The 25,852-nt window shown below is 38.6% G+C and overlaps 1 protein-coding gene across 3 annotated transcripts in view; it reads left to right on the top strand.

Annotated features, from left to right (window-relative positions):
• fxr1 (fragile X mental retardation, autosomal homolog 1) overlaps nt 1–21,796 on the top strand; it is a 109,972-nt gene extending 88,176 nt beyond the window's left edge. Inside the window, exons 14-17 of one of the 3 annotated variants that reach the window (XM_043702362.1) lie at nt 2,582–2,782; nt 2,924–3,019; nt 12,635–12,732; nt 20,749–21,796. In XM_043702362.1, coding sequence (XP_043558297.1) covers nt 2,582–2,782; nt 2,924–3,019; nt 12,635–12,732; nt 20,749–20,913 — 560 coding nt within the window. In that variant the 3' untranslated portion in view covers nt 20,914–21,796. Of the gene's footprint in view, nt 1–2,581; nt 2,783–2,923; nt 3,020–12,634; nt 12,733–20,745 lie in introns of all 3 variants that reach the window. The other 2 variants (XM_043702361.1, XM_043702363.1) reach the window with 2 other exon arrangements.
• Nucleotides 21,797–25,852: the final 4,056 nt, after the last annotated feature.

Genomic DNA, 25,852 nt, shown 5'->3' with positions numbered 1-25,852 from the left:
ACCTTGACCTCTTTCCACCTATCACATTTCCAACACCCCTCCCCCAAGTCCCTCCTCCCTACCTTTTATCTTAGCCTGCTGGACAAACTTTCCTCATTCCTGAAGAAGGGCTTATGCCCGAAACGTCGATTCTCCTGTTCCAGAGATATGTGTTGGATTTGTACAAGGAAAGAAAGTGGGGAATGTGCTGCTGAAGTTGAATGAAGAAAGCTTTTGTCTGCATTTTTGAGAACAGCTGACTGGATTCATCACATTTAACAAAAAGAATAGTGGCTCTCTTCCAGGCCTTAAGTGTGTGGAACTTCATAGCTTACCCCTTTCCAACCCTGATTTGACTCTTAGCTCTACATGCGGTACCAAACGGGGGATGCTATACAATCGACAGTAGCACCAGTTGGTTTGCCTCTTCTCTAATACAGATGCTGAGGTCAACTAAAATCCCTGTATTATTTCCTCAGCAAAGCGCTCTTACTGAGCTCCAAGCCCTCCTGACTTCAACATTCAACATTCATCCCCTTCACCGATGCATCGTAGTAGCAAGGTGTGCAAGGTGTATAGCTGTAACGCAAGAAGACTCCTTTGACAGCAGCTTGCAAATCTACAAGCTCTACTATTTAGTAGCATAAGGGCAATGGATGAATCTGAGCAACACCAAATTGCCATCTAAGTTGCACACCATCTTGATTTGGAGCTAACAGCAGTATTTCTGCACTTCCAAAGACTGCAGCAATTTGAGATGGCTGCTCACTATCATCTTTTTGTTGTAAATTGGTCAGTGAAGCCCAATGTCTATGAATGTATTTAACACCCCTTTTCTTGTTTCCACATAGTCCATCGAATTTTTTCTTCTTCAGTTAATTATTGATCGAGGCCTTCAAAAGAAGTCAGTTTGCCTCCACCACACTTAGGCAGTGCACTCCAAAGCCTGCCCCTTCAGCGTACAAAGCCTATTCCTGGTATCCCTGTTACTACTTTTGCTAATTGCCTTAAGTTACTGTCCTCTGCTTCTCTCTAGATCCTTTTACCAACAGAAACAGTTTCTCCCAGTACTTTGTCAACACTCTTCTTGAGCATATGCTATTTATTTTGTGGTGGCTATTGTGGATATGCAGGCTACCAACAACTCACCAGTTGGTCCTTGATGATAGAGTAGGATTGACAACTGTAGTTCCCTCTGACTAGTGCACCAAACACTATGGGCAATTTAGCTTGACCAATTCACCCAACCTGCACATCTTTGGACTGTCAGAGCACCCGGAGAAAATCCACGCAGACATGGGGAGAATGTGCAAACTCCACGCAGACAGTCGCCCAAGGCAGGAATCGAACCCAAGTCCCTGGTGCTGTGAGGCCACAGTGCTCACCACTGAACCACCATGCCGCCCCCAATGTGACACCATAATTTCATTTTCTTATCCGACCCTTATTTCATGCTTCCTTAATTTGCCGTTGACGAGAACTCCATATCAGTGACCAGTGAAGCTTCTCTATTCTTGGAATAGGAGCTGTGTGAACAATCAGTCTTTGAACACTTCTTGTCATTACCTATGCTTTGTAAAGAAGTATCCGTTGTATAATAACTTATTTCACCTGCCACCATGTCCTTATAGCACTATCCATTGTTTTAAGATGTATGCAGGTTTGGTATATTAAAAGCTGCCTGTAGATGTAATTTACTAGTGCCTGTAGTTTCAAGAGGCAGTTCTTCTCTTATAATGGAAGTTATGTCGCACTAAGCACTGCTTTCGTGGTGGTGTGGGGTCTTTACACTTTTTAATGGATGTGTAATTGCTTTCATGAAAAGCTAGTACAGATAGATTTCCTGTAACGTTGTAGTTGGATTCCAGCGAAACCTCGCTTAAAAGAAGTAATGGGGCCAATGGGAAAAGTGGGGTCAGGGGCAGATCTGCAAAAAATATCACTCATGATCACTCAAACATCAACCAAAAGTCTAACGCAAAGTGTAGCACAGCCTGAATGAAGGTTGAAATGATGTTTATTAAGGAAACAAAAGTAAGTTTAACATGGTACATTTAAATGTAAAAAAAGCTGCTCCCTGTGCAGTATCTCTCACAGCTGCTCTGTGAGCAGCTGACAATGCGCATGCGCGGACAGAGCAGACATTGTACGTGTGCAGAATGTCTCAAAACCAGCACTGATATCTCACATGCGCAGACACTGCCATGTGTGCAGAACAGCAAGAATATCGGAGCATGCGCAGAATGACAGATTTCGGTATGCAATCGGCACATGCATAGAACGAAGCACGCGATCCGATCCCTACTGGAATTGCGCTATTGCTAATTGAGGGAAGCATTCTCCCAAATACCGTTCGCTAATTCTTCAGCAATGTTATAGCCAAATCGTGCTACTGAAATGTGCGTTATCCCAGAACTGCCTGTATACTGAAGTAACTTTCAACAGCTTGCCATAATTTATTTGACAAGGATCCTGGTCTAGTTTTATTTAGCATTTAATAATTTGGTAGCAACTATTGCTTGCAAGTATTTGTATAAATTTGAATAGCTTAGATAAATGACAGCATATGATGTTTTCATCAGAATCTCTATTTGCTCCTCAGTGTTTAGAGATCCAGATAGCAATCCTTACAGTTTGCTAGACAACACAGAAACGGATCAAACAGCAGACACTGATGGTAGTGAGTCTCACAGCAGCACAAATCGCCGCAGGAGATCACGTAGGCGTAGGACAGATGATGATGCCACTATGATTGATGGAATGACAGAATCTGACAGTGCTTCAGTGAATGAGAATGGTTTAGGTATGTATATATCAAATTTATTCATAATTTTAAAGATTATAATTGTCCAACTAAAATTTCAATTGAATTGACTCCAAGCATAGATTGCTGTTGTAAATAAAACATTAAAGAGAAAGCCTCCATCACACTTTGCATTTGCAGATGATAATGAACGAAAACCACAGCGGCGTAATCGTAGCCGCAGGCGTCGTTTACGTGGTCAAATTGAAAGCTCATTGAGCAGAGACAGCCAGCCAGGTAACAGCTGAAACTAGCATGTTAGGGTTTTTGGAGTTCTGATATTTTTGACGATGTCATTTTTCCACATTCTCTAACTAATTAAATTTAAATAACACCTTTCTGAGCTTGAGTGGTCAACCTGCTTTGAAAATCTAACACATTTTAGTTTTTGTTTAGTCTGTATTAAAATACCATCTTTAATTAGTAATCAATGAAAAAATTTGGGGAGGAAAAGAATTTCGGAATTGCCATGATACATACATCCAAATAATAACTTCCAAATAAGCATATCATGTGCTTGATTTCCTTTCACCTTGTTGTAAACTGCTAAAGAGTCTGTAATTACTAGTGGGTTTGCTTAGTTTGTGTTTTGAGACAAAGTTATAGATACTATGAAAAGTCAATGTTCTGGATGGCTCAGATTTCAAGTCAGAATAATACAGACCAGAAAGATCCTCAGTTTTATTTAATTGATTCTAGCCTGGGCAGGAGCTAGAGTATTACTGTTAATTTTAGCACTAGAAGGTTGGGAAAGAGAAACTTGAAGTCTTGAGCATATTGTGTAACAACTGCTGTTGACTGTGTGTGCACTTCTGCGAGAGTCAGGAATAGCTGTGATATCCTTCTTAGTTTGTGCTGCTACTTATCGAATCTCTCAGAGGAATCAGTACATTTTTATAAGGGAAGAAGAAACTTATCCTTTTCAATTTTATATCCAATATCCTTCAGAATGTTACCAAAATCTGCTTCTGTCATCCTTTTCAGGAAATGTACTGCAGATCACAATTTGTTACATCAAATTTCTCATCTGTCTTATTGTCTATTATGTTAAACTTATGTTCACTCATTTGCTAAGTGAAATAAGTTTTTTTTTATGTACTCTTTTCGAAACTTTTTTTAAACACCATTTCCATAAACAATCTAATTCTAAGAATAGAACAGCTTCTTTTGTGTCTCCACATATATTCTTTACCTCTAATTCAATTTTGCTAAATTTGTGCTCCCATCACCAAGTCCTTGATATTCTTCCCAAAGTGTCCAGAATTAGATTCAATTTCAGCTGAGGACAAAATTTGTAAAGTTTACTCCAAAATTGCAGTTCCATGATTAAAAACTTCTGTTTAGAAAACAATGGATCCCAGTATTTGTTTTAAACAGTCATCATGTTATCAACTTGTCCTTTATGATCTCCGGTCCCTTGTTCCTGCACCCCATTTATAACTATGATTAAGATTAATTTACCTGTCCTGTTCCTTTTTTTTCTTAAATGTATCACTTTGTACTTCAGAGTTAAATACAATAATGTAAGAAAATTGTGGAACTACACAAGGCCACATCTGTGGAGAGAAAATGAGTTAATGTGTCAGGTCAGTGAGGAACTATCATCAGAACTATTCTGATTACATTAAACCTAACTGGGATGAAAGAAAAACATACAGATAGTACCTCCTTTGTGCATTCTCCATGGCAGTGCCTCAACCAATCAGACTCCATTTGGCAACCAATCAGCACCATTTTTTTTAATGCTGCATAAATTGTTGTTGCCTTTGAAATTTATGTTTTTGCATCTGTCCTAATGAGTGCAAGATGAAAACCTTCAACAGCATTCCTCTTTTCACCAGTACCCAAATTCTGTGTTTTATTTTAATTTCACCTATTTTTCTAATCAACCTTTTCTGAGTTGTTACTGCATGCCTCCTGGAGCAGGTGGGACTTGAAGCTGGGCCTTTTGATTCAGGAGTGTCGGCGCTGTCACTGCACCACAAGAGACTCCCGTCCAAATTTTGTATTACCAAACAAATCATATTTCCACTTGCACAGCAGCTATTTTTTTTTTAATATGATTGAAGGAGTCACCAGTTGCTTATTGTTTGAGGAGTCATGTAACATTACTACTGTATATAGTTTAGCTAGATTAAATTTGCAAATAAAATAGAAATTTGGTTATGTGATTTCACTGTGTTTTTAAAAATTAGAAGAAATCAGGGAAGAACTGTTGGTGTAAACTAATTAGGATTATAAGGAAAATTGAGCTTTAGTCCTAATGTTATCATGGTCAACCTGCTTTAAAAATCTAACACAATTTAATTTTTGAATATCCTGTTTTCAAAGAACACAAACCTTTAATGAGGAATCATTGAAAAGATTTGGGGAGAAAAATTTCGGGAATGCAGAAAAACAAGTTGGACAGATATTAAACATAATTCAGTTTCCAAATAAACGTATGTGCTTGATCTGATCATACCTTGGTACATACTGCTGAAGAATCTCTCGTTAGTAATTGTTTTCCTTCAGTTTGTACTTTGAGACACTTTAAGAATGTTATTTGTTAAATGCATACTTCGAAGCTTGCTCCTGGCACTGAAAATACAGAAGTATAAAGTGGAAAGAAGCCAGTTGGGCAATGTAGCTAATTCAGAAATGTTATTAAAATATATATAGGATGCTGAGACTTGCAGTTGTTCCTGTATATTGATAACTTGGATAAAGTTCCATGTCAAACGGCCCGTCACATGTCTCCTATTTTGCTAAGTTGTGTAGGTAAGAACAGAAGGTTACAGAATGATTTTAGTACATGAAGTGACTTGGAAAAACATTAGAGAGAGAATTTGACTTTGGAGGCCATTCACTTGGGATACAAGAAACACAAAATAAAACATTTTCTTAATACCAAGAGACTAGGGGCAATGTACCAGCATGGGAATTTAATGCCTGTATACACCAGAATCTAAAAGCTTTTGCACAAGTACAGAAAATAATTGTAAAGACTAATAAATGTTTTATTTTGAGGTGATAGAATCATTCAGTCAAGTCTGCACCAATAAAAAAAACTACTCTAAATTTGAGTCCCACTTTCTAACGCTCATCCCATAGTCTTAAATATTTTAACATTTAAGTACTCATCAAAGTACTTATTTAAAGATTGAAGTTTCCTGACTCAACCATCCTCCAAGCAATGAATTCCAGATTCCCACCTTGCCCTGGGTAGAAATATTTTTCCTCAAATTTCTTCTAAACATCCTGCTTTGACCTTAAAGTTATGCTTATTGTTATTGAACCTTTAACTTGGAGGAACAGCTGCTTTCTATCCGCCATGAATCTGGGCCTCCTGGCTCAGAGGTAGGGACACTATTACTGCACTACAAGAGCCCATTCTATGCCTATCATAATCTTTTATACTACAATCTCTTGTAAATATGCAAGCATTATGTATGTCGTCTTAACTACCCATGTAACCGGTCCTATAGCCTTCAGGGATCTGTGGACAAGCTCCCCAAGATTCTTCTGTTTCCCTGAGCTTCCGAGTGTCATGTCATTCATTGAGTACTCATTGTTACTACTTCCAAATTGCATCACATCGCATTTTAATTAGAGTTAAATTGCATCTGACCAATTCATTTATCTCTTCTAAGATTGTGTCTTCCCATTGTCAACCAAACAAATTTTCATGTAATCTGCAAACTTACTTATTCTCTCCACTCCAGAAGAAATATGTATACGTCTGCATCATCTGTGTCAGGAACACCAAATGATCCAGCACTGATACCTGTGATATGTAACTAGATACTGGTGCCCAGCCTTCTACCCCCACCCACTGTCTCTTATAATTAAACACATTTTGAATCCAACTTGCCAAGTTAGCCTGGATCCCATGTGCTTTTATCATCTTTATCAATCTTCCAAGTGGAACCTTGAAATCCATATTGGCGACATCAACTTCACGATTGTCAGCTACGCACCTGGCCACCATCTTAAAAATTCAATCAAATTTGTTGTGCATGACCCCCCTCTGACAAAACCACTCTCCTGCTCCCTGATAAAATCTTGCCTGTCCAAATGGAGATTTTTTTTTCCCAGTAGTTTCCTGTAATTCCCTGGGATATCTGTACCACTTTTCTTGTAAAGTGAAACTACGTTCTGTTGGAATTCAAATGAAAAGTCATACTTCAGTTGTGCAGTATTTTGGTTAGACTTCATCTGTGTTCACTCTTGAACTTGTACCTCAAATGTTGGCTTGGAGGGGCTATACTGTAATACAGATTCATCAGATGACATAATAAAAATTGATTAATCATCCCTGACCATCTAAATTGAAATGAATACATAAGTGAGATACTCAGAATGATAAAGGGGTTTGATAAATTGTTTCTTCAGGTGGAGTAATAGGGGGTGAAACAGAGTGAAATCTTGAAATGATAAGAAAGCTATTCAGCAAACCTCAAGTGTTTGTTTTTAATTTTATGCTTGCAGTAGTGCAAATATGAAACCATGACTTTCATAAGTCGATGATACTGTCAGGTGAAAGTTGAATAGAAGTAACTTTTTTTGGGTAGTTGTAATAGTGTATATCAAAAGCGAGTAAACAGAGTTGAAGAACATATAAGCTTTGAGTAAAGCAAAACAGGCTTGAGGGACCAAAAGTAATGTTTCTGCTATGCTTAAATAGAATATCTTGTGATAGTTGCTGTTTTAATAAGAGTTGGTCAGTATAAAAACAAATCTTTTTGGTGTCTACATTTTCTCAGATGTAATTTTACCTATCTCTGGATTTAGAGTTAATAGGTAATGGGTACTGTGTTAGCTGAATTGTTTGATTAGATTTAGATTAGATTACATTACATTACAGTGTGGAAACAGGCCCATCGGCCCAACAAGTCCACACCGACCCGCCGAAGCCTAACCCACCCATACCCTTACATTTACCCCTTACCTAACACTACGGGCAATTTAGCATGGCCAATTCACCTGACCTGCACATCTTTGGACTGTGGGAGGAAACCGGAGCACCCGGAGGAAACCCACGCAGACACTGGGAAAACGTGCAAACTCCACACAGTCAGTCGCCTGAGGCGGGAATTGAACCCACATCTCTGGCGCTGAGGCAGCAGTGCTAACCACTGTGCCACCATGCCGCCCATGCTCCCCATGGGGGAGAATGATTTAAAATTTTGATAACACTAGTTTATTGCAAAAAAAATTTTTATTCTCAACTAAAACTATTGCTACCTCCTTTCAGTGCCATGATCTAATCTACTGTTGAATAACATCCTAAAGAGCAGGTTATGATTACATTTTTGATTTCTCCTTTCCCTTTTGGAAAAGCGTTAAGTTTGTCTATTATATTTTACAGTCTGTGTTGAGAACATTTCACGTTGGAAAATAGAAAGGCACAACCCTTGTAAAAACTGAAGTAGAGTGTACTTTGTACAAGGGCACATGCATGTATAAATAATAGAGCCTAATCAGTTTTGCAGTCATAGAGATGTACAGCATGGAAACAGACTCTTCGGTCCAACCCGTCCATGTCGACCAGATATCCCAACCCAATCTAGTCCCACCTGCCAGCACCCGGTCCATATCCCTCCAAACCCTTCCTATTCATATACCCATCCAAATGCCTCTTAAATGTTGCAATTGTACCAGCCTCCACCACATCCTCTGGCAGCTCATTCCAAACACATACCACCCTCTGCGTGAAAAAGTTGCCCCTGAGGTCTCTCTTATATCTTTCCCCTCTCACCCTAAACCTATGCCCTCTAGGTCTGGACTCCCCGACCCCAGGGAAAACACTGTCTATTTATCCTATCTATGCCCTTCATAATTTTGTAATCCTCTATAAGGTCACCCCTCAGCCTCCGACGCTCCAGGGAAACAGCCCCAGCCTGTTCAGCCTCTCCCTGTAGCTCAGATCCTCCAACCCGGCAACATCCTTGTAAATCTTTTCTGAACCCTTTCAAGTTTCACAACATCTTTCCAATAGGAAGGAGACCAGAATTGCATGCAATATTCCAACAGTGGCCTAACCAATGTCCTGTACAGCTGCAACATGACCTTCCAACTCCTGTACTCCAATACTCTGACCAATAAAGGAAAGCATACCAGACGCCGCCTTCACTATCCTATCTACCTACGACTCCACTTTCAAGGAGCTATGAATCTGCACTCCAAGGTCTCTTTGTTCAGCAACACTCCCTAGGACCTTACCATTAAGTGTATAAGTCCTGCTAAGATTTGCTTTCCCAAAATGCAGCACCTCGCATTTATCTGAATTAAACTCCATCTGCCACTTCTCAGCCCATTGGCCCATTTGGTCGAGATCCTGTTGTAATCTGAGGTAACCCTCTTCGCTGTCCACTACACCTCCAATTTTGGTGTCATCTGCAAACTTACTAACTGTAACTCTTATGCTCGCAAATTCCTTGTTGTGTTTGGAAATGTTTGGTTTAAAGTAAAAATTATAGATAAATCAACAGCAGAATGTAAATTTTCTAATTGCTTCATACTTAATTCAACATCTGCAATAATACCAACCACAAATAGAGTTTTCTAAATAAATTATGGGAGAGAGTAATGTTTGCGTATTTTCTAGGCTGCATAGAATATGATTGTGATGCAATGAGTATTTTGGTAATAATCTCTCAAAAAGCCTTATGTTTGTGTGGTGGTGTAATTTCTTGTAAGCATATTATATCTGTCCTGTTTTCTCAGGTCAGCCAATTCATTTTTGATTGCTTACCTCTACAGATGCTGAAAAATGGAGCATCCACTAAATAGTTCTGCAATATTTGATCAATTATCTATTCAAAATAATCAAAGTGTTAATAAGAATTTAAGCAATGGAAACTCCTCTCACATCAGCTCATAGCTCATCTTGCAATTCAGTATTTATCCAACCTAAACGCATTACATTTTACAATATTACGTTTTTAAAATGCATTCACTTAGATATTAATTCTGCACCATTTTTCTCCCTCTCCTCCCCACTGAAACATGTACTTTGTTTCTTTAAAGGAGTATATCCACAAGTGTGTTCCATATTTTGATAACTGTGTGCAGACATGTTTCTTGATTTCAGTCATAAATTTATCTTTTGCCACTTTTAACTTGTTCCCTTCTTCTAACTTATGTTAGATTTTGAGTAATATTTTGGATTTGCAGTTACCATTTTATTAACTAAACTGCATATCTCAATCAGTTCTCCGATGCCTCGTTTTTAGACTGAAAGACCTGAGTTTTCCCACTTCATCCTCCGCTCATATCTTTTGACACTAAGAACTGTGTGGCAGTTCTGTGTTGTCTTAGTCATTTCAATGTTTTGCTCTTCTGCCTTTGGTGACTGGACCTGATCAGAGATTGGACTTTATTAGATGGTTTGATCCTGACTTGCGATAACATAAAGTAAAAAAGATTTTTTTAAAAGTGCGGAGAAACTCAGCAGGTCTGGCAGCATCTGTGGACAGAGAAACTGAGTTAATGGTTCAAGTCTGACATGACTCTTCAGAATTTAGTTGTTTTGGACTTGAACCATTAACTGTTTCTCTGTCCATAGTTGCTTCCAGCTCTGCCTGAGTTTCTTCAGAACTGTTTTATTTCAGATTTCCAGCATTGACACTGCTTTGCTTTTATCATCCGGCATGTTTCCAATATGTTGATTTTGTAGTTTAGCGTCCTGCTGTCTTTGGTTGATGCAACATGCTGTTTAAGTATGTTCAGCATTCAAACTAGAAGTTCTCAAATTTTTCAATCTTTTAGCTTTATCCTTTGCTTTTTCAGTGCAGTTTATGAAGTACTTGTGTTACCTGATCCTTTCTATACTCTAATTTTCACTAGCCTACATTAGATTTCAACTGGTTAGAACATTGCCCAAATCTAATACTTGTATTGTGAGTATATCTCTAAAGTTTACAAGTCCTTGTAGAACATTTTAAATTATGGATATTTCTGTGATGATTGGTAAAACACCAGATGTGATATCGAGACCTGTATTTGGGGAGAAAATGTTTGATAAATTTGAGTATTAACTGTTTGTACTAGTTCTGTCTGGGGGAAAAAAGTGTTGAGAATATAAAAGCTAGAGCAGATACTGGTGCGTTTTTGTTCTGATGAAGTTAGAGCTGTGCTGTATTCTTGGCTGTATTACCTAATTTCAGTTAGTTATCACAATGTAGTTTATTATCTGCTTGGAGGAATGTCTGAGTCATGCTAGTTCAGAAATAAAAAGATTTTAAATGTTTTAAGCTTGTGATGTTTACATGGTAAAAGCAGTAATAATCGCATCTGTGATGTCAGATCTTTTAAAATCTTCAGTGGCAATGATGAACATCCCTTCTGTTCAGTTGAGTGGTATCGTGGCATTGTCAGTAAAAAAAATTAATTAACTTTTTTAATTTTCATAATATTGGATATCATTGTGCTATCTTCATATCAGTGGAGCCAATTCTGAAAAAAAAGGTGGAATTTGTTTGTTTTCATTTGTGTCACATTGCTTGTTTGGTGTATGTTTATCTGTTATGAAAATTGCTCAGGATTTCTTTGCCCACAGGATTCAGTTTGTTGAACTTCTGTATTTATCAAATACAAATATTCTGGATCACCAGTAAAAGTTTTGCAGTTGAGAAATGAGCTAGTATCAGTTATTTTAACCTCAACAAAGAGAGCTTAAGTGGGCTAATTTTGTGTCTTGTTATTGATATTTTTTCATTCAGTATTAGAACTTGTTTTCAAGTCCACAAGTGATTCAAACAAGATTGAGTTTTTGACAAACTGGAAGCAGGATAGGGGAGAGGTGGTGTTGGAAGAGGTAGGTTAAAGCCAGAAATCTCAAATGTAGTTAGAATTTCCACTGGTAAAATCTCATCTCCTATTGAATGTGTATAGCTGCAAGAAAATAAATTATTGATGAGTTATTGAGAATGACCAGGAAAGTCGGATTAGTGTAGTAGAAGGTGGATATTAAATACTGAAGTGATGATGAGGACTTGACAGGTTAAATGGCATGTTTCCATGTTCTAATATTATATGATTTCAGATCCTTAAATTGTTTAATCCAATTTTATCTTAGTTATTTCACTGAGTAATTTAAAAGCTAATTTGAGTTCCTCTTGGATAGATTAGATTAGATTAGATTAGATTAGATTAGATTACTTACAGTGCGGAAACAGGCCCTTCGGCCCAACAAGTCCACACCGACCCGCCGAAGCACAACCCACCCATTCCCCTACATTAATCCCTTTTACCTAACACTATGATAGAGGAATGATCAATTAACCATAAGTCTACTTATTATCTTAAGTGCATTGGGTATGTTGAAAATATTGGGTGCTTAGGAATTGATTTTTTTTAAAAATCCAGTTGTAAACTGAGTCATCGTCTTTTTATTAAAACAGAAATTAATACAAATATCTAACAAAGGGATTTACAAATTACCACAATGTTCACCAAACATTGATCACTTCATTAAATGTAGGAAATACCTTAATTAAGTTTAATAACAGTTCATAAAAACGCATTGGTTCAGGAAATAGTGGTACTGGATATAAACAAAAGTACGACCTCTGTACATGAAATATTCACAGGAAACATGTATTATAGTTGTAGCAAATTTAAAGGGAATAACTATTACTTTTTTAAAAGTCTTGCCTAACCATTGATTTAATCCCAAGTGCACCTTGCATCATTGTATTACAATATTGCATATAACTGTTTGTCTGCCTTAACTAAATAGGAAGTGCTTAATTAAATTGTAATGTTGGCATGTGTTCAGAAGATGCTTGCAAAGACATTTAATCCTTGCAGTTCATCTAGCAATGTGCACAATGAGGTGTATAAAGAGTTTTTTGTTTTCAATGACAGTAACTGTAGCTGATTACATATCTCGAGCGGAATCACAGAGCCGACAACGGGTCCAGCCTAAAGAGAATCTTGCATCCAGCAAAAATGCAACTACGTTGGTAAGATCTTGAACAATGAAATTGGTAGTAAAACTGATAGCCTGGTTGTATCTATTATTGGTCATGTGGTTGCAGTTACATTATGAGCTACTGAAATAAGGAAAGCATCAATTTTGGCTATGGGAAGTTTCTTGCAGTTGCAGTTTCAGAGTAAAGAACTGACAGTCACCAATTTTTTTGTTAAAATTGTGTGGCTAGTCAGATGGATTTAGTTTTAATTTTTGAGTATAAACATCAGCACAACACAAAACCAAAAGTGAGCAATTCATCTTTTGACATTAACACTTCTGTGATGTTCCAATAATAAATTTGCTGATTTTTGTGACAACTTTACATTACACAAATGCCAGATGTGCAATTTTATTGGGGAATTCATGTTCATGCATTTCCATTTTTCTGATGTGAAGTCAGTTATACAGCCCAAAATACTTTGCATGAGTGTCAGCTTTCAAGTTACCAATTGTCATTTTTTTTAAAGTGCTAACTTGTAGCTTGTACCTCCATTATGGCACACTGAGTTAGGAATAAGATGAGCACTTCTTTACATAGAGTTGTTAAGATTTGGAATGCGCTGCCTGGGAGAGTGGTGGATGTGGATTCCATAGCAGGTCTTGAGAGAGAGCAAGATATATATGTGTTGAATTCAGAGTGCTATGGTGATAGGGCTTGAGATTGGGACCAGCTGGGAAGCTCTTTTAGGAGCTGGTATAAACACGTTGAGTCGAGTAGGCTCCTGTACTATAACTAGATTAGATTAGATTAGATTACTTACAGTGTTCCTTCGGCCCAACAAGTCCACACCGACCCGCCGAAGCGCAACCCACCCATACCCCTACATTTACCCCTTTAACCTAACACTACGGGCAATTTAGCATGGCCAATTCACCTGACCCGCACATCTTTGGACTGTGGGAGGAAACCAGAGCACCCGGAGGAAACCCACGCAGACACGGGGAGAATGTGCAAACTCCACACAGTCAGTCGCCTGAGTCGGGAATTGAACCCGGGTCTCTGGCGCTGTGAGGCAGCAGTGCTAAACACTGTGCCACCGTGCCACAACTAAATAATTGCTCGTTAAAGCAAGCTGTACATAATAAGATACAAAGTTTGCAGTGGGCTTAATATATTAGTTCTTACCTCATTCCACAAGAGATGATGAGAGGACATCTGTGACCGTAAGGATGAAGCCTGTTCAGCCTTTCCCCTATCTATCAACACGGTGCCAAAATGGTAAGCATTGCTGTCACATGGCACCAGAGACCTGGGTTTGATTCCAGCCTTGGGTGACTTGGTCCATGTGGAGTTTGCATATTTTCCCCATATCTGCATCGGTTTATGTCGGATGCTCAGGTTTCCTTCCACAATCCAAGATGTGGGGATTAGGCTGACTGGCTGGCTATAGTAAAATTTGTTATGTAGTTGTCAACTCCACTGTCACACTATCAGTGTTGATAGATGAAGGTATGACAAATCCTGGACCATGACACTTGTCAACCTGATAATCAAATCCTACCATAATATGGTTTGCTACTCTCGATGTTCCTTCGTTTGGAATGTTTGTCAGGCATTATCAGCATACAGTAGTGCTCTGAAGACGACTCAGGTGAGCAAGGCTAAAAAGTTCCATTAGTTGTAGGCATCCTGTGTGACTTGCAAATATGTGAAAACAGTAAAGAAATGAATATGCTAGAGTGTGCCTAGCCCCCACTGTCACTACTAGAACACAACCATTTGATCCACTGTGAATCTGAAAGGGTTGCAGTGTTTCCTGCCATAATTGATTTGACTTATCATCTTATGTAAAAAGATCACTTTGATCAGCTTCATTGTGCAGTTTTCTCCTGTGGCTTAAATAGATCCCTTCTCCTCACTTGGTCAAGTGCTTTGCTGAGATGGATGAAGGTAATATATAGTGGTCTCTCTCTTTCACCGCATTTCTCATGGCTGCTTAAATGAGAATATGTAAGTTATGGATCTTCTGGTCTGAAACCACGCTGAGATTTATGATAGATATGTTCAGCTAAGGCCTCCAGCCTGACAGGAGACAACATAAACAAATATTTCTCCCATGATCAAATACTGCTTGGCAACACTGATGGGTTCCTTCACTGTTAGGTTAGCCTCAGTGAAAGTAAGGCTTAGTAGTGAGGTGCCTTACTAACTAATTAGAGTCTGTTCTGATATATTGCAATAGTTCCCTTCCCATGCATTCCCAGGTTATAAGAAAATCACATAATAGCAGCACCATTTAAACTAATGGGACCAGAATTGTGTTATAGCCAATATAGGTAAGGAAAGTTTGTGTTCTACAAACAGTGGTCTAAATTCTTCAATTGTGTTACTACCAAATTGGGTTGAAGAAACACTCATTATAGCAGAACTGACTGTATTGCAGTTGCTGTGGTCACTCTTGTTCTTGTAAAAGGTTCCAGAGTTGGCATCATCATGCATATCCTGGGGTTACTACAATTTCCCTCCTGCAGAGACTGAAGTTCATGCAGATGCTGGAGGAGTGCCATTTTTGTATGCTTATTGCGTTAAGGTGGTGCAGCATTAGCGCCTGAAGCTTTCCCCATAATAAGTGAGTCAGTAGCTTAACTGTGCTGTTCCACTGTGGGTTCAACATGTTACGGCAGAGCTTTCTGTCATGTCTCGAGTCTGCTTGGTAAGTGTTCTCCTTAGAGTTCAGCTCAAAATACTGTTTCACCATTTTCTCTAATTGTTTATTGCAGTTAGTCATAACCAAATCTTAGTTTTCCCTTTTTTTTTTTGCTGATGGGCCTTTTGCCTTGTTGATTCAGTCACACATGCCCTCAGTATTCCCTGTGTTGAAGGACGTTGGATGCTTGGCCAGATTTGTAACTGGGAGTCATTGGTATACCACCTAGCAGTCTTTAGTACTTTTCATTGAGTGACTCTAGGTAATTCTGTTTTCTCACTTGGATCTTTCCTGTAATTAATGAGGACACACTGCTTGGCAACATTGATGGGTTCCTTCACTGTTACATTAGTTTCAGACGAATTAGCATTTTGAGCTCTTGCTTCCCATATGTTGAGAGTGTGACATTCTAGTTATCTTGAATGTGTTTCATTTTGCTTCCGTGCTCTGGGAATGTCTGTTCATGTGATGTTAAACTGACACTGGCTGGCATTGATTACGAGTATCTCATTTTTCTTTGAATGAAAAAGCTTTGAGGTTGCATCCTTACCGTGCTGTACACAAGTATCATATGGTATCTGCATGTGATAAGAATACTATTCAGAGAGTCACATTTGGTGATGATGCAATTTAGTTGCCACTGCCCTGATCATGGATATGTCTCGGCTCATTCTGAAAGGTGTTAGTTGCACAAAACTTATGGTAACAACAAAACTTAAGGAATTTCTTGTCTGTTCTAATTTATCTTTCCTGGACTATGATGTCTGAGATCAGAGTTCCATGTTGAATTTCCCCAGTAGATAAAGATGCCTTTAGTTAAGGATTCTGCTGATAACAGTGTGAAGCTCCTCGTAGAGCTCGTCTTTTGTCTAGCATGTAGCCTTTACTGCAAGGAACTTACTACTCTCAACAATAGACAGAAATCTAAAAAAATGCAGAATTTGTTCCTTCTTTGTGCCTGTCACCTCAAATAGGGCCAATTAATCTGAGGTGTCTGCTCCAACACTATTTCACTACTGAGATGAAAGACCAGTTCTTGGAGGAGCTTGACAGTGCTTTCAAGAGACCTAAGAGAGAGAGGATTTACTGAGAGCAGATCACAAAGAGAAATGTTACATATTCATCTCCCATATGTAGGCATGCTGGTTGATGTTCCATATTGATGACATCTGTTTTGCATTATTGATCAGTTGTATTTTTTCAGACTTGGCAACATCTTCAAATCTCCATTGTACCCTCTTAAATGCAGTTATATGCTTTCTATGATAACTAGTATTTGTAGAGTGTAACTAATGATTTATATAGTTTTAGCATAACTTACCTGTTCTTATAATATATGCCTTGGCTAATAAAGGGAAGGATTTCACATGCTTTCTTAAAAACCTTATTGACCTGTCCAGTAGCCTTCATGGACTTTTCCATAATCATTTCTAAGTCCACCACTCCCTCAACACTCCTGAGTATTTTTCTATTAATTGTGCATTCCCGGCTCTCCCAAATGCATCATCTCTTACTTCTGTAGGTTAAGTTCCATTTGTCACTTTTCTGCCCACTTGACCAGTTCTCTTTACCTGATGAAGGAACAGCGCTCTGAAAGTTAGTACTTCTAAATATCCTGTTGGACTATAACCTGATGATGTGTGATTGTTAACTTTGCCCATCCCAGTCCAACACTGGTACCCCCACATCATTGCTGTTACTGGGATAGATTGAGGATTGGTTAACAGGAAGAAAACAGGATAGGAATAAATGGGTAATTTGCAAGTTGGCATGCTGTTACTAGCAGGGTGTCACAATGATCGATGTTTGGGCTTCAGCTGTTCACAATCAATATCTATTATTTGGATGTGGGGACCAAATATTATAATTGCAATTGTGGTTGACAAAAAGTGGGAATGAGAGTTGTGAAGATAATGCAAATAAGTTTCAAGGCAATTTGGACAGTATGAATGAATGGGAATGAATATGACAAGTAGAAAATAACAGTGTGAGGTTAACCACTTGGAGTAACTGAGATGCAAAGTATTTCTTGATTGGCAAAATTGGGAAATGTTGGTATTGATATGAATAAAGTCATCCAGGTTCCTTTGGACAAGTCACTGCAAGCTAATGTGCAAGTGCGGCAAGCAGTTAAGGCAATTAAGCAATTAAAAATAGTATATTGACCTTTTCTGCATGATGATTTGAGTACAAGATTAAAGGTGTCTTGCTTCAATGGTGTAGATTCTTGGTAGGACTGTACCTGGTGGAATTTTATTTCCCTTTCCCAAGGAAGGATACACTTTTCATTGAAGATCGCAGATGATGTTTATCAAACTTTAGTTCTGAAATGGTGGGGATAGCTTGGAAAATGGAGGAGCGGGCTTGAAGAGCTGAATGGTATGTTCCTGCTCCTGTTCTATGCCAAACAATTTGGGTTTATCGCTCATAAGTGCTTTCCCTTATGTTTGTGTTCCCACTGCAACAAAACCAGTGTGACTACTCTCTGTCTCAAGCCTGAACTAAATCTATGGGACTGCTGGGCTGTCCAAATATCAGGATCCCTGTTGGCCTCCCCACTTGAGACCAAGGGAATGGCATTGGCTGGTTGCAAATGGTGTTTTGCTTTTATGTCCCCTTTACAATTTTTGACAAGATTTACTCCCTTACCCTTCAATTCCAGCAAGATATCACAAGGCAGTGGAGACATTTGGCCATATCTGGAAATTTGGTTCATAAATACCAGGGGGTGCCCAAATGGTCTGCACACTGCAAAACCTCTGGGTTCCTCTGAAACTTGGAAGGAAGGCATTTCTGAATACTTGTCGATGACAGCTTCTTCTTGCACATATGGCTGTCTTCATTGCATTGCAACTAGCCAGTGGAGTGGGCTAAACCTGAGTGCAAACTTATGCACAGTTGGAAAGCATGCTAGTTCCCTATAATCCACTAGATACATCATATCAACCTTTTGGATGGACTATTAGCTGCTGATCATAACAAATGTTTATGACTTGTCTTTGCTGTGGCTACTGAATTAGAGCTGATTTTTATTTTAAAAAACTAATACGTTCACTCTAGTTATCAGTTGCTGGCAACTTTGGACACACAGGCTAATTTGATTTGATTTTCAACGCCAGTCTCTGGATTTTCCTTCGGTGGAGAAGAATTAATAATAACTGATTTTATGAACCATGGCTGCACTGAAAAAAGAATCTTTAAATTAAGCTGCTGTTATAAAATCCCACTTAATTGATTAAGACTTTTTAGCAGCTAAAATCCCATATATCCTGAATGTTTCAATTGTATTACAGGAATAAAATTCACTAGTGTTAATGTAATTGCCCTTTGGAGACTATGATGTTGAGATGGCCTTTAGAAACACATTTTTGGGTACATGGCATTGTTAAGGTCTTTTGGTACCATTTATTTGAAGCTCTAACTAAGTAGTAAAACAATATTGAGATCAGTGTTATACTGACAGTTGTATTTAATGTGTTTCTTGAGAAAGATCCTCTACATGCAGGAAGGACTGTATCAATAAATAGTATTGAATGTATGGGTTGTGAAATACATAGGATTTCAAGAGGGGCTAGATTTTATTTTTAACACATTTTAGAATTGATGCAAACTTGAATCAAACTGATAATCACTGATTTCTGATTACATCACAACAGGGTTTCAGTGACCGGTACCAAGATTGAAACTTATTCCCTTTCAACAATTCAAGGCTATCACCTAGTGTCAGCATCAAGCAATTGTTAATCAGTTATAACACAAGTTGCAGAAAGAGTAATTTCATCTTATTTCTGCCGGCAATGAAGTTGAACCCTGTTTTGAAGAGCAATGTTCTTCTCTCCATGAAACCACAAGATAATTTTTAATGAGGAAGCTATTTATCTATCAACAGCTTTCTTCCTCCTGCATCTCCAACCTTACTGTAGCATTATTATTTTCTAAATGATTCTCCCCATGAATCCCATTATGTTTTATTTCTTATTGGTCTTAAAGTTATGTATTATGAGTTTAATGCCCAAAAGTTTAATCTTTTGGATAATTATTTCTGCAATCTTGACAGTTCTGTATACATTCAGAAAATACTTCATTGCTCGGTTGAAAGGCTTGTTTCTCCCCTATTTCCTCTTAACAGATCCCTGATGCTAGGGATCAGTTTTTTGGCTGTACTGTACTTTAGTCCTGCACGTCCTTTGGTAATTTAGAAAACTGCCAAACATCAGTTCATAACTGCCAACATCACATCTTCAAAAATGCACAGTTAACCCATCTGCTATATCAGTATTACCTCATCCTCACGCCTTCACCTTTCCTCCATGTATCATGGTGTTCCAACTCCATGCTTACTGTTGTGAAGCTTGCTATTTGAACCTTCTCATCTGGCTTCTAGTTTTTTGCACGTATACACTGCTTGCTGAAGAAATAAGTTGCATTTCTTTGTTATCTGGGTTCATGGGACTGCATTGCAAAACTCAGGCAGTGCAAGTACAAAAGTAGGAATGAGTCTACAATAATGGCTTCTCCTCCTTACCCTGCATTGCCACCTCTGGTGTAACTCAGTTACCTTTGGCCTTCCTCTATCTGCTGTCATTACATCAACCTTCACGTGTATACTGATTTAAATGCAGTTTAGAAGTACAGTGATGAGGCTTGTGTGGAAATTTTAAGTACTGGCACAGAATCCAATTTCTGTGTCATAGACTAGTAATACAGTACATGTAAGTTATTGTCTTTGTATAGAGTTTGTGATGTTTGAACAAATTCAGTAAGTAATTAAAAACTATTCTAATTCATTGTCAATGAGTTATGGGAAATTTGTTGGCAAACACCAAAATATCTGCTGCAAGAAGTAGCTTGTTGGAGGAAAGACTGAAATATAATCTAAATTAATGTATATTAATGCATTAAATTGATTGCCCCAAGAACTAAGCTTTTCTGGTAGTTGTCAAGTGTATGTACATACAGGGAAAAGCTTCGTTTGTGAGCAGTATAGGCAGATCATAGTAAGCAAGGGTATACAGATCATAGCATGAAAAAACTTGGACAGTGTAGGCAAACAGATTACACCACGAGGCAATGTCAACATTAAAAGATCAACAACATTATTTGAAGTTAGAGAATCTTTTACATATAAAGCTGTTTCTAGAAAGTGTTTTTTTTTGCCTTTAACAATAAAAATAAACTTAGATCAAATATTCCTAAATTATTTGTTTAACATTTGAGAATCTTATTTATTACTTGTATCCTGTACAAATCTGAATTACTTTTTACAGTACCTACTTTGAACATTCAGCTGTGTGAAGAAGATTGTTCCTCTTTCTTTCAAAGTTAACTATTTCACTTAAAACACTCATGTTCAGCAGGTGCAAGAAGATACGATTGATGAACATTTTCCTGCTATCAAGACCGTTAATGGAATGAACAGTGTACCTGGTGATGAAGCTCATACACACAAGGTTTCGAAGGAAAGCCAACAAAGAGATTACCAAGGAAATGGAACTAAAGTTGTGGTGAATGGTGTTTCTTAAACATTACCCACCATCGTCCAGTTCTGCATAAATTGTGTTTTCTAATAGTGCTTGTAAAAGCTTGCCAAAGATAGAATAAGGACTGCCAGACTTTACGGCGCACTTTTTTTCTAGTTCCTCCGTACTGGAATGGAGATCAGAGGGTTCTTGAATAAAACACTTGTATAAATTTGTTTTTCACCTAGTTAAGTTCTCAATACATTAATCAGATATTGTGCCTTCAGACAATAGATGCAAAATTAAAAGAACTAGCTGGTTGTAGGAAAATGTTTTGAAATGTTTAAAATAAACTTCAGATTATTCTGAAGATGGAGATCATTGACATATACTGGATAAAAGCATTGGCTGCTTTTTGTCAAGTTCTCCAATATGCAACCACTTCTGAGGAAAACAATAGAAAATGCAGTTTCAAAATTTTGCACTGAATTGTAAATTTAACATTTGGTATGCTAGGTGATACTAGTCTGGAAACTGGTCAATTTTACTAAATCTCTGTAGGTTTTTTTAATACTGTATGTAGAAAAATTGCAGACCACTGGAGAATACTCATTTGCATCTATACATCTGCAGGGACATTGGGATGAGATTGGCAGTGACTGTTTACAAAGGGGCTTGTTTGGTTTATTTATTAAATGTACAGTATTTAAAAATCAAGCAATGCTTTGGATGTTACACTAAACTGGTTGTAGATGTCATTGCCAAAATAATCCAACTATTGTAAGATTAAGTTCCAGAGAAACGATTTTCCATGTAAACTACATTTGTTAGAGTCCTTAGAGTATTTTTATTTTCCGTTTTGATTGGTTGATGTGCAATATGTTTTGTATGCAGATAGTTGATAAATAAAGTTTGATCTTCCATCTTCTGACTTAAAATATGCAAACATTAATGTTTTCTGGAATTTTATTGAAAAACATTTTAAATTGATTTCAAGTCTGAGAATGTTTTCATTTCTATATGTATTGTCAAGTAATATTTCTAGAATACAGCTTTTATTGAAAGACAAAAGTTGTACTACTTCCCCACACACTCTAGTATTTCCCCAGGATCACAGCAATTATCACAAACTTTACAGCTCAATATTCTCCAAGTGATTGGAGGTCCACAATCTCGCTCAAAATTATAATACGCATGGGATCTTAATCTTTTTGACCCCCTTGTGATATTTGGTCAAACGTGTAATGTCACTTGGTTTGTTTCATCATTACAAATTTTACAAGATATTAAAGTTTTTGTTTTATAATGAAACACTAACTACAAATAGAAACATTCACCAATTGGTACATGGAAGAAATAGGAAATTCTGCATACAGTCTTTTGAAGCCCAACTGCAGGTGAACTGGGTAGCATTGTCAGATGTGTGAATTTAGCAACTGAAACCTTTGCCAGGTAGAGGAAGTATTATTTAAAAGATGTAATCAGTAGATTCAGCTGTATTGAGAGGTGTCACAGTCCACAGCTAGGAAATTTGGGAAAGCAGTGTTTCTGTTTCCAGTTTTTTGTCTGGTGACCAAAATGTGGCTGTCTCACTCTCAATCTAACATTGTAAAGAAATATTTCTCTACAATAGGCTGGAATAGAAATCATTAATTGCATGCTTTGCATTGGTATAAGAATTAGCAAATGAGCCTATTGACTAATGTCTCATTATTTCTCAATTGCTGGCTGCAAAACGCCATCATGAGTGACCAAGGTGGCTTGGACAGAGGTTGCTTAACAATGCTGAGTGGCTGTGCATTCTATCCTATGAACCGTTCACTGTTGAAAAATGACAAATCTCAGCTGCGAGGATGAGTTTTAAGTTTCATTCTGTCAAAAAGTTAATGACAGGAAACATAGGGGCACTGAATGGTAAGGACAGGCATTTGAAGTAAATGGGTGTTTGAAATATAAAAGTGTCTAGTTGCATAGGATGCAAATGCCTACTTATGCATCTTTCTCTGCACAACCTCCAGATTTTCTGACCATGAACATTGGGAAGAAGCTGGGCAACTTACCAGGGGATTGGGAGACAATCTCTGGCAGTAAAGATACTCCTCAGCATTTCTTTCTCCCATTACGCTTGTGTGACAGGGCCAGCGATGCCAGTCAGAGTTCCAAGTTTAGAATGTAGTGATGGATCTGCTGATAAGCAGAGGAACTACAAAGAGATCAGTTAGTGTCCATGTGCAATGCTCCGTTTGGATTGGAGAGTATGCTGACTGGCTCCTGTGGCAGCATATTGCAACCATAAATTGTAAAAGCCCTTTGTATCGTCACACCGGTAACTTTTTATGCATTATTTTCAGGATTGACTGCCACAGAGTTATGGCAAGCGCACTTTGAGGGAAGTGAGCATACTATTGCTAAGTTTGCAGATAACACAAAATGTGTGAAAGCAGGTAGTGAGGATGTCTACAGGGATATGCACAGGTTAATTAAGTGCAAGATTAGAAGAGCTGAATATTATTTAGATGGAGAAAAACAGCTGTGACATTCAAGGGTTGGTAGAGATCCTTGTACAAACATCACAAAAACTAGGATGCAAATTCAGGTGTGGTGGCATGGTGGCACAGTGGTTAGCACTGCTGCCTCACAGCGCCGGAGACCCGGGTTCAATTCCCGACTCAGGCGACTGACTGTGTGGAGTTTGCACGTTCTCCCCGTGTCTGCGTGGGTTTCCTCCGGGTGCTCCGGTTTCCTCCCACAGTCCAAAGATGCGCAGGTCAGTTGAATTGGCCATGCTAAATTGCCCGTAGTGTTAAGTAAGGGGTAAATGTAGGGGTATGGGTGGTTTGCGCTTCGGCGGGTCGGTGTGGACTTGTTGGGCCGAAGGGCCTGTTTCCACACTATAATGTAATCTAATCTAATCTAGTCTTGTGGAGAAAGTGAGGTCTGCAGATGCTGGAGATCAGAGATGGAAATGTGTTGCTGGAAAAGCGCAGCAGGTCAGGCAGCATCGAGGGAACAGGAGAATCGACGTTTCGGGCATTAGCCCTTCCTCAGGAATGTGGTCTTGTGGAGCAGTGGTAGTGTCTCCTCCCAGAGGTATGTCACAATGTGTTTTTTTTTTAATCAACCCGTTCACACAAGTTCAGGTAATAGTGAATACAAATGGAATGTTGGCCTTTATTTCAAAAAGGAATGGAGTACAAAAATGGAAGTTTCACTTAAAGTAAACTGGGCATTAGGCAGCTGATCCCTGGAATACCATGAACACTTCTGGCTCCCTTATCCAAAGAAATATATATTTGCATCAGAGAAGGTTCATGACATTGATCTTGCATATGGAAGTGATTTTCTGTAATCATTGGAGTACAAAAGAGCGAGATCTTAAAACGTGGGACTCTAAGGGGGATTGATGTGGTAGATGTTTAGAGATTGTTTATCCTTGTCGAGAGTCTAGGACAAAAGGGCATAGTCTCAAAGTAAGGTGTCACCAATTTAAGACACACGAGAAGGAAATTCTTCTAGGATAGTAAATCTATGGAATTCTTTACTGCAAAACTCTGTTGAGCTTGGTTTAGGTCTTTTCAATGCTGAGTGAGATTTTTAATCAGTAAGGGAAATGAGAGTTGTGTGAAAAAGACAGGCAAGGGATTGGTGAGGTATGATTAATTGAATGGCAGAGCTGATTTTGAGCCAAACAGTCTCCTTCTGTTCCTACATCTTATGGTTAACATTTGTGCACAAATTTGCAGTAACCTGTAGCTGTGGATACCTTCCATATTACACCCCGGTTTCCCTAGTCTGGTGGGGCTTCTGACATGACTTCTTGCAGACAGTTGCTGTTGTCTGTGTCATCTGCAATGCTCAGTCCACACAGATTTTAGATGACACATTTCCTAGGAAATACTGGCGACCACCACCCAGCATGATTGAAGCAGCAGGAGTCTTCATCAGAATGATTGCTTACTCTGTTCCGTGTTTTGTCTCGCTGCAAGGACAGCCATCGTCACCAGGGCGATCCTTTGATGTGTAGCCTTACTACAAATGAGTGTAGCATTTAGATTGTGATTGATGGGATAGATGCATGATGCTACTTGTGGCCAAAAATTAACTTACTCATGGAAGGAACAGTATCAATGTTAACAAACATGACCTGATGCCTTGACTGGTAAGTGAGGCTTTATATTGGACAGTTGCTTTACCCAAAACACTATTCAAGCAGTGTCTCCCACCCAATCTCCTCCTCTAACCAGAAAAACTAATCATGATTTGGAGATGCCGGTGTTGGACTGGGGTGTACAAAGTTAAAAATCTCACAACACCAGGTTATGGTCCAACAGGTTTAATTGGAAGCACACTAGCTTTCGGAGCAACGCTTAGTGTGCTTCCAATTAAACCTGTTGGACTATAACCTGGTGTTGTGATTTTTAACAGAAAAAGAAAGTTTCTGTGCACTGGATTGGTACGTGAACTATTTTTAAAAAAGTTTTCAGTAGTCTTGTTGGAAATTTAGAATAGTGGGAATGGAGGTTAGGGCAGTTGAATGTTCTTCCTGCAGAATATGGGAGGTAAGGGTCACCACTAGTGTTCCTGCTGTCTGCATCTGCCAGAAGTGTACCCAACTCCAGCTCCTCAAACTACATTAGGGAACTGGAGCTGGATGAACTTCGGATCATTCGGGAGGTGGAAGATGTTATTGAGAGGAGTTATAGGGAAATAGTCACACCTCCAGTACAAGAAGATGGGTTATTGTTAGGGGACGGAAAGGGAAGTGGCAGGCAGTGCAGGGGTCCCCTGTGGTTGTTCCCCTCAACAAGTATACTGTTTAGGATACCAGGGGTAAGTAATGGGGCACAGGTCTCTGACACCATCTTCCCTGTTGCTCAGAAGGGAAGGGGGAAGAGGAGAAGAACATTAGCTATTGGGGACTCCATAGTTAGGGGGACAGATAGGAGGTTCTGTGCAAATGAGAGACATTAAGTGAGTTGCCTCCCAGGTGCCAGGGTTTGTG

This window comes from Chiloscyllium plagiosum, chromosome 13 (genome assembly GCF_004010195.1).
Source record: "Chiloscyllium plagiosum isolate BGI_BamShark_2017 chromosome 13, ASM401019v2, whole genome shotgun sequence".
In the NCBI taxonomy this organism is placed as follows: Eukaryota; Metazoa; Chordata; class Chondrichthyes; order Orectolobiformes; family Hemiscylliidae; genus Chiloscyllium; species Chiloscyllium plagiosum.
The sequence above is the reverse complement of the archived record's forward strand: the minus strand, read 5'-3'. Positions and strand labels throughout refer to the sequence as shown.